Genomic DNA, 16,600 nt, shown 5'->3' with positions numbered 1-16,600 from the left:
GTATGTCAAAATAAATATTTAAAGCACGCATGGGACACGTCCAAATGCACATGTTAACAAGCTATATTTAAAAATAGATACAATCAGTTATGCACCTCAGTTGTGGAGCTGTAGACTTGGGTGATAAAGTGTGTTCACAATAGTCGCTTATAAACTAGCATGCCTGTCATGGGCTGCTTCACGGCGAGCCCATAGTGCTTTCTGTGAGTGCTAATCTCATTCTTTCCTAATTAATGAAGTCAGTGGAACGACTGTTCCTATAGCATCTGCAGAATAAAGTAGAGGATGCTGTAGGAAGAGGAATCAGGTGAGAGAGCCTGCAGCTGATGACACCATTCTTGGTACCAGTCACTGGGGAGACCAAAGGAGGGAAAGACAGCTAAAAATAAGATTAGAAAATAAACTTAACATGGGCTCAGGAACATTGGAACAAGGGGATAATGGTTGGAAGATAAACTAGTCTTGATGCAGTCTAGGGCTCTCACCCAGATTCATACTCTCTGCCAGTTAAACAATCAAAGGGCAGAAAAAAATTGTAAAGTGTATCAGGTGGCAATGGAGAAATCCAAGTGCTGAAGAAAATCAGCAGTTGAAGAAAGGTCTTTGTTGGGGGAGGGAGTAGAACACTGCTTGCAGCAGACACTAGAGACAAAGACCTCCTGCCAAGCACTGGGGGCTGGGGGCGGAGCTGAAAGATCTCTTTTCTTCTTAAGACAGGTTTAAAAGCCTTTGAAGAGTTTTTCTAACTAGATTTAGAGTTGGTGATTAGCCCACAACTGACCTGATCTGGCCCTGAAAAGTTTGAGCCAGTCCAGCAATATGGCCCCTGCTGATAGGGACAAAGGCCAGCAAGACTTTAAGCTTCCTGGCTTCCTCTCAAGTCAGGAGAGAGCGGAAGAGGCTGTCCATTACAGCAATTTGCCACTTTCTATTTCTTAACATGGTTCCTCTCCCTGTCTGCCTACCAGGGAGTCTAACTCCTAGTCTAACTGGTATCACATAATCCTCTCACATGGGGAACAGTGGTTTAACGTAATCACATAAGTATGTGACATGAAAGAAAAAAGCAAACTATTTGTAGAGGAAGGGGGGGGGCAGTGAGAAGAACTGGAGAGATGAGATGGTGAGAAGGAGAACTGGAGAGATGAGTATTATAAAATATGAAGTCCCTAGTGCTAGGTGTCTGGTGGGCCCTTGCCAAGTTATCCCCCTGATAAATCACACCATGCGACAGACCTGGCACAAAGTTTTATTTGGGGGAAGGGGAAATATGGGATAGAGGCAGACAGACTGGAGCAGAGCTATGAGGGCAGAGAAGCAGAACACACAGAACAGAAAGGGGGAAAGAGAAGGAGGGCTGGGCTGGGAACACATGGGAGGAGACAGAGAGGGGGGAGAGAGGGAAAGAGGAGGGAGAGGGAGAGGGAGAGAGGGAGGGGGAGAGAGAGAAAGAGAGAGACAGAGAGAGACAGAGAGAGAGGAAAGAGGAGAGAGAGGAGGAGAGAGGAGAGAGAAGAGAGGAGAGAGACAGAGAGAAGAGAGAAGAGAGGAGAGAGAGAGACAGAGAGAGAGAGACAGAGAGAGGAGAGAGGAGAGAGAAGAGAGGAGAGAGAAGAGAGAGAAGAGAGAGAGACAGAGAGAGGAGAGAGGAGAGAGAAGAGAGGAGAGAGACAGAGAGAGAGGAGAGAGAGAGAGAGGAAAGAGGAGAGAGACAGAGAGAGGAGAGAGGAGAGAGACAGAGAGAGAAGAGAGAGAGGAGAGAGACAGAGAGAGAAGAGAGAGAAGAGAGAGACAGAGAGAGAAGAGAGAGAGGAGAGAGAGAGAGGAGAGAGAAGAGAGGAGAGAGACAGAGGGAGAAGAGAGAGGAAAGAGGAGAGAGAAGAGAGAGAGGAGAGAGAGAGAGAGAGAGAGAGAGAGAGAGAGAGAGAGAGAGAGAGAGAGAGAGAGACACTCTGCTGTGGCTCACTCCTCAGGAATTCTTCCCGTTCTCAGTAGTAAGACGCCATTTGCTTCCTACCCTAAAACCATGAGCCAACCTTAACCAGCAGCTTATCTTTTAAACCTTCCCTTTTCACATATCACACCTAGTTTCTTAAAGTGGATTCTGCTCAGGAATCCCTTCCTTTGTTCCTTGTAGAACAGACTGGATCCTTCAGGGGCGTGTGAGAACTGCCTGCCAATGATTTCATAGCTTTCATCCCTTCCTCAGGGCAGCCACATTACAAAAACCAGTTTGCCTCTTGGTCCGCTAAGTTGTGATTTCCAGATAGCAACTTCCTGGGAAATACATAAGCATAGTGCTGTGATAATTCAGTCGTTTCCAACACATTGATTTTTCAGACTGTACTATCACATTTTAAAAACCTACCTGAGGAGGTTAGATGGGAGTCCCTTGGGTAGAAGCTGCCAGTTTAAAAAAATATTGCATTTTTATACAATTATAAAATGACTCAGTTGTTAAGTCAACGTTGAAGACTATTGATCCACATATTTATGTTACTATAAGCAACTAATTTTTGTATTATAATTCTTGCTATGAATTGTTCTTATTTAGGGCACAGAGATTTCCTATTTGACTTTGAGTTATCTGTGGTCAACACTTGGCATGCTCAGCCCACACTTTCAAATGTCATTATTTTGCTTTCTAGGTTAAATAGAAATTGTCAGTATATTTTTTTTATTTGAATTTATAGTCAATGTCATGTGACCTAACCTACTATGATTTGTATAACTTCTATATCTCATTTTGTGAATCTGGTTTATGTGCTTCAATTTATTCCATGTGCCTTTCCCCAGCAGCAGACAGACTCTATTCACTGAGAAGTAATAGTAAATGGGACGTGAGAGCAGTCGCTTTTTTTTTTTTTTTTTTTTTTTATTAACTTGAGTATTTCTTATATACATTTCGAGTGTTATTCCCTTTCCCGGTTTCCGGGCAAACATCCCCCTCCCCCCTCCCCTTCCTTATGGGTGTTCCCCTCCCAACCCTCCCCCCATTGCCGCCCTCCCCCCATAGACTAGTTCACTGGGGGTTCAGTCTTAGCAGGACCCAGGGCTTCCCCTTCCACTGGTGCTCTTACTGGGATATTCATTGCTACCTATGGGGTCAGAGTCCAGGGTCAGTCCATGTATAGTCTTTAGGTAGTGGCTTAGTCCCTGGAAGCTCTGATTGCTTGGCATTGTTGTACTTTTGGGGTCTCGAGCCCCTTCAAGCTCTTCCAGTTCTTTCTCTGATTCCTTCAATAGGGGACCTATTCTCAGTTCAGTGGTTTGCTGCTGGCATTCGCCTCTGTATTTGCTGTATTCTGGCTGTGTCTCTCAGGAGAGATCTACATCCGGCTCCTGTCAGTCTGCACTTCTTTGCTTCATCCATCTTGTCTAATTGGGTGGCTGTATATGTATGGGCCACATGTGGGGCAGGCTCTGAATGGGTGTTCCTTCAGTCTCTGTTTTAATCTTTGCCTCTCCCTTCCCTGCCAAGGGTATTCTTTTTCCTCATTTAAAGAAGGAGTGAAGCATTCACATTTTGATCATCCGTTTTGAGTTTCGTTTGTTCTAGGGATCTAGGGTAATTCAAGCATTTGGGCTAATAGCCACTTATCAATGAGTGCATACCATGTATGTCTTTCTGTGATTGGGTTAGCTCACTCAGGATGATATTTTCCAGTTCCAACCATTTGCCTACGAATTTCATAAACTCGTTGTTTTTGATAGCTGAGTAATATTCCATTGTGTAGATGTACCACATTTTCTGTATCCATTCCTCTTTTGAAGGGCATCTGGGTTCTTTCCATTTTCTGGCTATTATAAATAAGGCTGCGATGAACATAGTGGAGCACGTGTCTCTTTTATATGTTGAGGCATCTTTTGGGTATATGCCCAAGAGAGGTATAGCTGGATCCTCAGGCAGTTCAATGTCCAATTTTCTGAGGAACCTCCAGACTGATTTCCAGAATGGTTTTACCAGTCTGCAATCCCACCAACAATGGAGGAGTGTTCCTCTTTCTCCACATCCTCGCCAGCATCTGCTGTCACATGAGTTTTTGATCTTAGCCATTCTCACTGGTGTGAGGTGAAATCTCAGGGTTGTTTTGATTTGCATTTCCCTTATGACTAAAGATGTTGAACATTTCTTTAGGTGTTTCTCGGCCATTCGGCATTCCTCAGCTGTGAATTCTTTGTTTAGCTCTGAACCCCATTTTTTAATAGGGTTATTTGTTTCCCTGCGGTCTAACTTCTTGAGTTCTTTGTATATTTTGGATATAAGGCCTCTATCTGTTGTAGGATTGGTAAAGATCTTTTCCCAATCTGTTGGTTGCCGTTTTGTCCTAACCACAGTGTCCTTTGCCTTACAGAAGCTTTGCAGTTTTATGAGATCCCATTTGTCGATTCTTGATCTTAGAGCATAAGCCATTGGTGTTTTGTTCAGGAAATTTTTTCCAGTGCCCATGTGTTCCAGATGCTTCCCTAGTTTTTCTTCTATTAGTTTGAGTGTGTCTGGTTTGATGTGGAGGTCCTTGATCCACTTGGACTTAAGCTTTGTACAGGGTGATAAGCATGGATCGATCTGCATTCTTCTACATGTTGGCCTCCAGTTGAACCAGCACCATTTGCTGAAAATGCTATCTTTTTTCCATTGGATGGTTTTGGCTCCTTTGTCAAAAATCAAGTGACCATAGGTGTGTGGGTTCATTTCTGGGTCTTCAATTCTATTCCATTGGTCTATCTGTCTGTCTCTGTACCAATACCATGCAGTTTTTATCACTATTGCTCTGTAATACTGCTTGAGTTCAGGGATAGTGATTCCCCCTGAAGTCCTTTTATTGTTGAGGATAGCTTTAGCTATCCTGGGTTTTTTGTTATTCCAGATGAATTTGCAAATTGTTCTGTCTAACTCTTTGAAGAATTGGATTGGTATTTTGATGGGGATTGCATTGAATCTGTAGATTGCTTTTGGTAAAATGGCCATTTTTACTATATTAATCCTGCCAATCCATGAGCATGGGAGATCTTTCCATCTTCTGAGGTCTTCTTCAATTTCTTTCCTCAGTGTCTTGAAGTTCTTATTGTACAGATCTTTTACTTGCTTGGTTAAAGTCACACCGAGGTACTTTATATTATTTGGGTCTATTATGAAGGGTGTTGTTTCCCTAATTTCTTTCTCGGCTTGTTTCTCTTTTGTATAGAGGAAGGCAACTGATTTATTTGAGTTAATTTTATACCCAGCCACTTTGCTGAAGTTGTTTATCAGCTTTAGTAGTTCTCTGGTGGAACTTTTGGGATCACTTAAATATACTATCATGTCATCTGCAAATAGTGATATTTTGACCTCTTCTTTTCCGATCTGTATCCCCTTGATCTCCTTTTGTTGTCTGATTGCTCTGGCTAGAACTTCAAGAACTATATTGAATAAGTAGGGAGAGAGTGGGCAGCCTTGTCTAGTCCCTGATTTTAGTGGGATTGCTTCAAGTTTCTCTCCATTTAGTTTAATGTTAGCAACTGGTTTGCTGTATATGGCTTTTACTATGTTTAGGTATGGGCCTTGAATTCCTAGTCTTTCCAGGACTTTTATCATGAAGGGGTGTTGAATTTTGTCAAATGCTTTCTCAGCATCTAATGAAATGATCATGTGGTTCTGTTCTTTCAGTTTGTTTATATAATGGATCACGTTGATGGTTTTCCGTATATTAAACCATCCCTGCATGCCTGGGATGAAGCCTACTTGATCATGGTGGATGATTGTTTTGATGTGCTCTTGAATTCGGTTTGCCAGAATTTTATTGAGTATTTTTGCGTCGATATTCATAAGGGAAATTGGTCTGAAGTTCTCTTTCTTTGTTGTGTCTTTGTGTGGTTTAGGTATAAGAGTAATTGTGGCTTCGTAGAAGGAATTCGGTAGTGCTCCATCTGTTTCAATTTTGTGGAATAGTTTGGATAATATTGGTATGAGGTCTTCTATGAAGGTTTGATAGAATTCTGCACTAAACCCGTCTGGACCTGGGCTCTTTTTGGTTGGGAGACCTTTAATGACTGCTTCTATTTCCTTAGGAGTTATGGGGATGTTTAACTGGTTTATCTGTTCCTGATTTAACTTCGATACCTGGTATCTGTCTAGGAAATTGTCCATTTCCTGAAGATTTTCAAATTTTGTTGAATATAGGTTTTTATAGTAAGATCTGATGATTTTTTGAATTTCCTCTGAATCTGTAGTTATGTCTCCCTTTTCATTTCTGATTTTGTTAATTTGGACGCACTCTCTGTGTCCTCTGGTTAGTCTGGCTAAGGGTTTATCTATCTTGTTGATTTTCTCAAAGAACCAACTTTTGGTTCTGTTGATTCTTTCTATGGTCCTTTTTGTTTCTACTTGGTTGATTTCAGCTCTGAGTTTGATTATTTCCTGCCTTCTACTCCTCCTGGGTGTATTTGCTTCTTTTTGTTCTAGAGCTTTTAGGTGTGCTGTCAAGCTGCTGACATATGCTCTTTCCTGTTTCTTTCTGCAGGCACTCAGCGCTATGAGTTTTCCTCTTAGCACAGCTTTCATTGTGTCCCATAAGTTTGAGTATGTTGTATCTTCATTTTCATTAAATTCTAAAAAGTTTTTAATTTCTTTCTTTATTTCTTCCTTGACCAGGTTATCATTGAGTAGAGCATTGTTCAATTTCCACGTATATATGGGCATTCTTCCCTTATTGTTATTGAAGACCAGTTTTAGGCCGTGGTGGTCCGATAGCACGCATGGGATTATTTCTATCTTTCTGTACCTGTTGAGGCCCGTTTTTGACCAATTATATGGTCAATTTTGGAGAAAGTACCATGAGGAGCTGAGAAGAAGGTATATCCTTTTGCTTTAGGATAGAATGTTCTATAAATATCCGTTAAGTCCATTTGGCTCATGACTTCTCTTAGTCTGTCGACATCACTGTTTAATTTCTGTTTCCATGATCTGTCCATTGATGAGAGTGGGGTGTTGAAATCTCCCACTATTATTGTGTGAGGTGCAATGTGTGTTTTGAGCTTTAGTAAGGTTTCTTTTACGTATGTAGGTGCCCTTGTATTTGGGGCATAGATATTTAGGATTGAGAGTTCATCTTGGTGGATTTTTCCTTTGATGAATATGAAGTGTCCTTCCTTATCTTTTTTGATGACTTTTAGTTGAAAATTGATTTTATTTGATATTAGAATGGCTACTCCAGCTTGCTTCTTCTGACCATTTGCTTGGAAAGTTGTTTTCCAGCCTTTCACTCTGAGGTAGTGTCTGTCTTTGTCTCTGAGGTGTGTTTCCTGTAGGCAGCAGAATGCAGGGTCCTCGTTGCATATCCAGTTTGTTAATCTAGGTCTTTTTATTGGGGAGTTCAGGCCATTGATATTGAGAGATATTAAGGAATAGTGATTATTGTTTCCCTTTATATTCATATTTGGATGTGAGGTTATGTTTGTGTGCTTTCATTCTCTTTGTTTTGTTGCCAAGACGATTAGTTTCTTGCTTCTTCTAGGGTATAGCTTGCCTCCTTATGTTGGGCTTTACCATTTATTATCCTTTGTAGTGCTGGATTTGTAGAAAGATATTGTGTAAATTTGGTTTTGTCATGGAATATCTTGGTTTCTCCATCAATGTTAATTGAGAGTTTTGCTGGATACAGTAACCTGGGCTGGCATTTGTGTTCTCTTAGGGTCTGTATAACATCAGTCCAGGATCTTCTGGCCTTCATAGTTTCTGGCGAGAAGTCTGGTGTGATTCTGATAGGTCTCCCTTTATATGTTACTTGACCTTTTTCCCTTACTGCTTTTAATATTCTTTCTTTATTTTGTGCGTTTGGTGTTTTGACAATTATGTGACGGGAGGTGTTTCTTTTCTGGTCCAATCTATTTGGAGTTCTGTAGGCTTCTTGTATGTCTATGGGTATCTCTTTTTTTAGGTTAGGGAAGTTTTCTTCTATGATTTTGTTGAAGATATTTACTGGTCCTTTGAGCTGGGAGTCTTCACTCTCTTCTATACCTATTATCCTTAGGTTTGATCTTCTCATTGAGTCCTGGATTTCCTGTATGTTTTGGACCAGTAGCTTTTTCCGCTTTACATTATCTTTGACAGTTGAGTCAATGATTTCTATGGAATCTTCTGCTCCTGAGATTCTCTCTTCCATCTCTTGTATTCTGTTGGTGAAGCTTGTATCTACAGCTCCTTGTCTCTTCTTTTGGTTTTCTATATCCAGGGTTGTTTCCATGTGTTCTTTCTTGATTGCTTCTATTTCCATTTTTAATTCCTTCAACTGTTTGTTTGTGTTTTCCTGGAATTCTTTCAGGGATTTTTGCGATTCCTCTCTGTAGGCTTTTACTTGTTTATTAATGTTTTCCTGTGCTTCCCTAAGTGTATTCATGTCTTTCTTGAAGTCCTCCAGCATCATGATCAAATATGATTTTGAAACTAGATCTTGCTTTTCTGGTATGTTTGGATATTCCGTGTTTGCTTTGGTGGGAGAATTGGGCTCCGATGATGCCATGTAGTCTTGGTTTCTGTTGCTTGGGTTCCTGCGCTTGCCTCTCGCCATCAGATTATCTCTAGTGTTACTTTGTTCTGCTATTTCTGACAGTGGCTAGACTGTCCTATAAGCCTGTGTGTCAGGAGTGCTGTAGACCTGTTTTCCTCTCTTTCAGTCAGTTATGGGGACAGAGTGTTCTGCTTTCGGGCGTGTAGTTTTTCCTCTCTACAGGTCTTCAGCTGTTCCTGTGGGCCTGTGTCTTGAGTTCACCAGGCAGCTTTCTTGCAGCAGAAAATTTGGTCTTACCTGTGGTCCTGAGGCTCAAGTTCGCTCATGGGGTGCTGCCCACGGGCTCTCTGCAGCGGCAGCAACCAGGAAGACCTGTGCCGCCCCTTCCGGGAGCTTCAGTGCACCAGGGTTCCAGATGGTCTTTGGCTTTTTCCTCTGGCGTCCGAGATGTGTGTGCAGGGAGCAGTCTCTTCTGGTTTCCCAGGCTTGTCTGCCTCTCTGAAGGTTTAGCTCTCCCTCCCACGGGATTTGGGTCTCTGGGTAAAAAGCTGTTAGTTGTGCAGATAGCTCAGGGTTATAGTTTCTGTAAGTTGTCACCTACCCTTGAGTCACCTATTGTTGTGGTTTGCCCTGAAGTTACTGTATTTTGATGCTAATTCCACTGCCCCAAGGACAGCTGCCTAGTCAAGGACTCAGAACTCAGGTAACTTCGTGCAGTCGCTTTTGAATGTGGTTGTCTATATTGAAATCATTGCTGTGTGCTCTCTAGGACTTTGATAAGCTACCCATTCTCTCAGAGACTCCTCTTCCATATACACCAGATCTTAGTGGAGAATTATTGAGTCCTTGAATAAGTAAATATAAATATATATATATATTATTCATATATATTTAGAATGCAAATTAGCTCCTAGCATTAGCCTTTTGGATCAAAGCCAGGCTGGACTCGTATCTTGGGAGCCATTTGCTGTTTCCACGTTTCCTTCCTCATACATCTTTTGTACACACATTTTATTCCTTTATCTTCTGATGAGTGAGTCTTTGACATGATCAGAATTTGTTTCACACCTCAGAGAAGATTTGAGTTTTCTTGCCTCCATTTTATATAGAAAAGTGGAGCAAATATTTTACCACTCAATTACTTTGGACAGAATGAACTTTTTTTACAATAACTACGGACGTTATTTTTATGCGCAGTTTTAAGTGCAGCCTGTAAGTAGGTTATAAGATAAGATATAGAAAGCACATTGGCACGAAGAGTTCTTAAACTCTCAGAGTTGCATAAGCTAGCACAGTTTGTATCTTGAGAAGACTTAGCCTCTAATAAGTAAATGAATTCCTGCGCCCACCTCCTCTCACTACATCTCCTTTAAAATGACTTTGTCACATAACGGGTATTTCCAAGTCTTAACTATGTTTTTATTCCTTTGGGTGGGAGAGCTGATGTATATACAAAGCAGACAGGCTTCTATCCTTGGATTGCATGACCCAGCAAAGTGCCGATTTGTTCTGCTCCATTCTGTGGTTTGTATCAAACCAACTGTTGTGCTAATTAGATTAAAATCACACCATATGTCAATATAAGGAAGGTTTTTCTGTAATAGAAAATAAAAGTTTTCTGCCCAGCTACCCAGTATCATCTAATTACACTTTCCAATCAAACAGCCTGTTCGAAGGCACATTTGATTCTGACAAGTCAGACATGCTTTCTGATTGCTGGTCTCCATGACGTGCCAAGCCTCTGAGCATCTCCTACCTTGTGTCCTTCTTTTCTTCTCACGTTTGGTTGCCTCAATAACTGTTATGATAGCTTCAGACATCAGAACAAGGCATAGGTTCTTACATTTTTCAATCAAAGAGGAACTTTCTATAATTCTAAGGATTATAGGGCTCTCAGCCCTGAGATACCACATGCCTACTGCTCGATGTTGATATAGGCTCCACTCAATGCTGCCCCACAAAGACAGTGTTATAAATACCTAAGGCCATGTTCTTCACTCAGACTTTGTTCCTCTTTGTTCTTTCCATCCCTGAGATCAATAAAATCTACCAAAACTTCAGGCTATTTTTGTATCTTTGACTACACTGTAAGGCATCCTTGCTCTGAAGAGTTCCCTACATGGCTGCTTCTCTCTCCTCTTGTGGAATGGATTCTCCCATGAAAGCTTATAATGGTTCCTTTTAGCTTCCACTCTCTCTACTGCTGAAACTTGTTTCAGCTCAGCTCTCTGTGCTCTTCTCTGTGCTCATTTGAGGCCTCTCAGAGAATAAAGCTGCCTTGCCTTCTAGGTCTTCAACTTTACCCCACTGCCCTAGATTCCATATCTGTATTCGAGAAGCAGCTCAAATGCTATCACTTCTGCGATCAGCCTGGTTTTAGACTCTGCTCTAAAGCCAGTATTAACAGTATTAGCTGTGTTCTGCCATGATAAGCCTTCTCCTCTGTAATGAGGTGACAGATCCAGCTGCTGTGATGGAGTGAGGCCTAAAGAGAGAGGATTGTGGTGTTCAGCTCTCCATGACTAGTAGCTCTCCAACCTATCTCTCATTAGCAGAAGGACAAGAGACCTGTAGCTTTAGATCATTGCTCTTTGAACCTCTCTAGCAGCATCCCATCCTACATACTGCTTTATCTGAGTGCACCTCCGACCTTTGGCCCAAATGTCTGAGTGAAGAAAGGATACTTCCTTTAATCTTAGTAAGCCTAGGGCGCTGTTTGTTTGTAGAATGCTTACAGAGCATGTGCCAGGCCTTAGATTCCATCCCCTCTACTGCAAAATCTATCCATCTATCTGTCTGTCTGTCTGCCTGTCTGTCTGTCTGCCTGTCTGTCTATATCTGCCTACCAATCTACCCATTTAAAGAACACCAAATGAACGTTGAGAAATGGTCATTGGGGGTCTGGGGATTTAGCTCAGTGGTAGAGCGCTTGCCTAGGAAGCGCAAGGCCCTGGGTTCGGTCCCCAGCTCCGGAAAAAAAAAAAAAAAACAAAGAGAAATGGTCATTGGAATAAATATTCTTGAACTTTGTATTAGTTACTTTTCTATTGCTGTGAGAAAATACCATGACTGGGGCAACTTATAAAAGAAAGCCTTTAATTGAGCTTTCAGTTCAGGAGGTTAGAACTCACCATGGCAATGCAATAGCATGGCTCCGGGAAGAGGTGCAAGCCCATGCCTCATTCCACACGCAGAAAGCCGAGCATTTCACTGGTAATCCCCTGAGTCTTTTGAAACTTCAAGGCCGTCTCCCAGTGACACACCCCTTCTAGCATGGCAACATCTCTTAAGCCTTCCCAGAGAGTTCTATTCCTGCAGACCGAGTGTTCAGACTTGTGAACTTATAGGTCCATTCTTCAAACCACCACAGACATAATACAAACTAGGAGACATCTTAAAAGAGCTCTCTGTTTCTTTTTCAATACATGTCACTTCAGTCAAAATAAGAACATGTGAGAGGGCCCTCACCAGGTCTACTTTAGTGTATTTTCAGCAGATAGAGCCAATCCTGTCCATTTTAGTAGATGGCAGTGCATCGTTTCAAAAGCTACACAGATAGAATGCCTGGCAGTTTCACCCCTAGGGGATCATGCTTCCCTTCTTAAAGACTGTGAAGCAATTCTCCCTCAATAGCAATGAAGGGAGGACTGTTTCCTGTCAATACTCAGGAACCATAGGTTCAGAGAGAAGTGAAGTCATATATCACATTTCTTCCCTTCCGCTGTGTCCCTTGACCATCTCACTCGACGCCTGCAAACCGTGTAGTTTGAGACCTCCGTTCTTGTAAATCAAATCACTTTTGTAGAGAGCTAAAGAATGCCTGGTTCCCACTCAAGCTCAATAAAAGGCACTGGATCCAGAGTACAAGCGCCTATATGTTCCTTAGAGCAAACAAGTTTATACTTGGGCCAGTTTGGAGGGAGTTCAGAGTAAAACCAACACTGGTAAGAGGTCCAGGAAATGGTTGGTAGCTGTTAGCACACATAACAGCCCTGGACAGTGGTGGTCACATTTTCTCACCTTTCCTATCCTCTTTTCTTTTGGTTTCCCGAACACCCAACCTTAATTGTTTAAAGAAGACTTATTTAGTTATTTATCTTATGCGTATGAGTACACTGTAGCTGTCTTCAGACACACCAGGAGAGGGCATCAGATCTCATTACAGACGGTTGTGAGCCACCAGGTGGTTGCTGGGAATTGAACTTAGAACTTCTGGAAGAGCAGTCTGTGCTCTTAACTGCTGAGTCATCTCTCTGGTCCCCCTACCTTAATTTTTAATTGGGCAAAGACTGTAAGTATGTGGAGTAAATAGATCTATGAATTGATAAGTAATTACAAAGAAAGTAAATTAGTTTTGTGGGCAGATGTTCTTCCTCGGTTGTTTTCTCTATTTGCATAGAAATGACCTCCTGTCCTTTCCCACTTTCCCCCTAACGAGGACGACAATGAGGATCTTAAGTGCCAGCTGCAGTTCGTTAAGGAAGAAGCTGCCCTGATGAGAAAGAAAATGGCCAAGATTGACAAAGAAAAGGACAGATTTGAGCACGAACTCCAGAAGTACAGGTCCTTCTATGGGGATCTAGATAGTCCTCTACCCAAAGGAGAAGCAGGGGGACCTCCCAGCACCAGGGAGGCAGAGCTCAAGCTGCGGCTGCGGCTGGTGGAGGAAGAGGCCAACATCCTGGGCAGGAAAATCGTGGAACTTGAGGTGGAGAACCGAGGCCTGAAGGCGGAACTAGACGACCTGCGGGGCGACGATTTCAATGGCTCTTCCAACCCACTCATGAGGGAGCAGAGCGAGTCCTTGTCGGAGCTGCGACAGCACCTGCAGCTGGTGGAAGACGAGACCGAGCTGCTGCGGAGGAACGTGGCTGACCTGGAGGAGCAGAACAAACGCATCACTGCGGAGCTCAACAAGTACAAGTACAAGTCCAGCGGCCATGACAGCTCGAGGCACCACGACAGCGCCAAGACCGAGGCCCTGCAGGAGGAGCTGAAGGCAGCGCGCCTGCAGATCAACGAGCTGAGCGGCAAGGTCATGCAGCTGCAGTATGAGAACCGCGTGCTCATGTCCAACATGCAGCGCTACGACCTGGCCTCACATCTGGGTATCCGTGGCAGCCCTCGCGACAGCGACGCCGAGAGCGATGCGGGCAAGAAGGAGAGTGACGATGACTCCCGGCCTCCCCATCGCAAGCGCGAAGGGCCAATCGGAGGCGAGAGCGACTCAGAGGAGGTGCGGAACATCCGCTCCCTCACGCCTACCCGCTCCTTCTACCCAACACCTGGGCCCTGGCCCAAGAGCTTCTCAGATCGGCAGCAGATGAAGGACATCCGCTCCGAGGCCGAGCGCCTGGGCAAGACCATCGATCGGCTCATCGCAGACACAAGCACCATCATCACCGAGGCGCGCATCTACGTGGCCAACGGGGACCTGTTTGGACTGATGGACGAGGAGGACGACGGCAGCCGCATCCGGGAGCACGAGCTGCTCTATCGCATCAACGCGCAGATGAAGGCCTTCCGCAAGGAGCTGCAGACCTTCATTGACCGCCTGGAGGTGCCCAAGTCTGCGGATGATCACGGCGCCGAGGAACCCATATCCGTGAGTCAGGTACAGTTCTGCCTTTTGCGAGCCATGGCGATGGCGAGGCTGGCCCGCGGAGCTGCGGTCCCTCGTGGGGCATCTCCAACCCCAACTTCCACATCCCACTTTAGGGAGGTTCCATCTCAGGGCCTTGCTGTGCTCAAGGCACCTGTATTTTCACAGCATGTTCCACCAGGCCGAGGTTCTCGAAGCTCGACTGATCATTAATACTTACTCCTTTTTGTTCTATTTGAAGGAGAAATTTAACACAGACGCAATCAGATTTTGCATAATGACGGATGGATTTTTAATGTACATTATCATTCTTTAAGGTTAACATTTTAAGTATTTCCTTAACATTTTAGCCAGCTTATACTTTATAGGTATTGAATAGAACCTTCAAGTGTTTATTTGAGGTTTGTGAGAAGGTCCGAATTGAGTTTAAGATCATAAAGATTACTAAATAAGCCAGGGGAGTGGTACACACTTTTAATCCCGGCACTTGAGAGAAGTAAAAGCAGGTGGGTCTCTGTGATTACAGACAGGGGCTACATAGTGAAACCATGTGAAAAACAATTTTTTAAAATTAAATAAGATTGATTGATACTTCTGATAAATGTACAAAATGGTATTAAAGAGACATGATCTGGTGCCCGGAGCCCTATGGATGAGACACATACGAGCTATCTACCCCTTTACCTAAGTTGAGGGAGCACGGTGATTATTTCTAGTTAAATTCAGTAACGGAATGCCATAGCTTTAAGGCAATACTAATTGAAAAAAATAATAAGTGTTCCAGCACAGGGGAAAGCAGAACTTCCCTCCTGACCTGTAGAGGCACATAGGATGAATTGGACTCAGCAACTTTGGCCAGGTATGGCGGCCACTGAAAGATCAATGCATTTGTCCAAGTTAAACACATAAAAGTTCTTTATGGACCAAAACAGGCAGTCCTGACTCTTGCAACAGCCTGATGCCATGTCCACCGGAGAACCCACCGAAGTACAACAGCATGCATGGCTTTGAACACACTTGAGCCCGCCCCACTCCCATGTTTAAAACCATGTTTATGTGCAGCAGCATGACATTAGAGGAATTGCCTGCTGATCAAGGCTAGAGAACTTGCAGCTCTGTCGCTTATCTTGCATGTTGCTATGCTTTGCCAGGGGTGGGGGTGGGGTGGAAAGTGGGGAGTGGGGGAGGGGGTTTATGATGGAACTCATTGGGTTTCACAACATTAAAATTTACCCTTTTCTATTTAGTATGTTTTGGTATTGGGTTTTGGGTTTTGGTTTGTAGGTTTTGAATAGCAAGCATGTGTTTTCAGCTAGACTCTTGGGTGGGTGTATATATGTCAGAGCAAGAGAAAATGCTGTTTATAACAAGGTACTTGTGTTTAACATTTGCAAATGTAGGCCGGGTGCCTTTATATGAGGTTGAGTCAGAGTTTGGATGAGCCGGTAAGGTGTATAAGGTTGTTAACTGGCTCTTCTCTCTGTCTCCACATTTGCCTCCCCAGATGTTCCAGCCTATCATTCTCCTCATTCTCATCCTCGTCTTGTTCTCATCCCTTTCTTACACAACAATATTTAAACTTGTTTTCCTTTTTACACTGTTTTTTGTACTGTAAATCTTCCATCATTTCTATTCATTGTAGTGTTTTCAGTTGTTTTCATTTTGTCCACCCTTCAAGACAAGACATAAAGGAAGTATCATTTCTGTAGTAACTGACGCTGTAAAAAAAAAACACTGAAGACTGAATATCTCTGTAAAAAGACACAACTGATCTTACACTGTCAAATTCACTAGGAAACCCCAGCAACCAAAGTGTTTCAGGTAAGGAAAAGTGAGAGTTGTCAGAGTTTTGTGTTAACTCATTTTTCTGCTGCTTTCCTTTCTATCTTTCTTTCTTTGCACTCCTGATTCAGAGCTGACAGGTTGACCCTGAAAATAGACTAAGTTTCATAATTGCTCTGTAGGAACTGAGTATTATTTTACACCTGGAAATTTTTAGTTGGTTGCATTTTCAGAGTTTATGTACAGGCATTACGAAGCATAAGCCAATGTAGATGTTTTATAAATTATCGCTGATATAAATTATGTAGATGTATAAGTATGCTGTTTCTCATGTTAGATGAAAAGAAAAGCGTCAGTGTTTAATAAATATCTGTGGAAAACATGAAATGATGAAATGTAACTCTCTTGAAAGTAAATAATGTTCGGACCTTGACACGGTCTATGTATCTCCAGAGATGTGTCTGGAAGCAGGAGTCTACATGATCATTTAGTTTAATGAGGAGAAACTCAATAGTTCCTTTCTGTTGAGTTTTTCCTGCTTTCCACTAATCCAGCTATCTCCATTTATGTATTATATATGAAGCCATGTATTGCTGACTGGCCATGCTGCTTGGAGTCCTTCTTTTCTATGATAAGCCATCATACAGAACTTTCCCTGCAGAAAACATGCTAAAAACAGCATGAAAAACAGCTCAAGAAGGGAAATAAATGCAGTGTCCAGAATTTCCCT

General features: G+C 42.8%; 1 protein-coding gene across 3 annotated transcripts in view; it reads left to right on the top strand.

Moving 5' to 3' along the window:
- Mtcl3 (MTCL family member 3) overlaps nt 1–16,257 on the top strand; it is a 60,508-nt gene extending 44,251 nt beyond the window's left edge. Inside the window, exons 6-7 of one of the 3 annotated variants that reach the window (XM_017589873.3) lie at nt 12,925–14,100; nt 15,593–16,257. In XM_017589873.3, coding sequence (XP_017445362.1) covers nt 12,925–14,100; nt 15,593–15,703 — 1,287 coding nt within the window. In that variant the 3' untranslated portion in view covers nt 15,704–16,257. Of the gene's footprint in view, nt 1–12,885 lie in introns of all 3 variants that reach the window. The other 2 variants (XM_063276574.1, XM_063276585.1) reach the window with 2 other exon arrangements.
- Nucleotides 16,258–16,600: the final 343 nt, after the last annotated feature.

This window comes from Rattus norvegicus, chromosome 1 (assembly GCF_036323735.1).
Source record: "Rattus norvegicus strain BN/NHsdMcwi chromosome 1, GRCr8, whole genome shotgun sequence".
Taxonomy (NCBI): domain Eukaryota; kingdom Metazoa; phylum Chordata; class Mammalia; order Rodentia; family Muridae; genus Rattus; species Rattus norvegicus.
The sequence above is the reverse complement of the archived record's forward strand: the minus strand, read 5'-3'. Positions and strand labels throughout refer to the sequence as shown.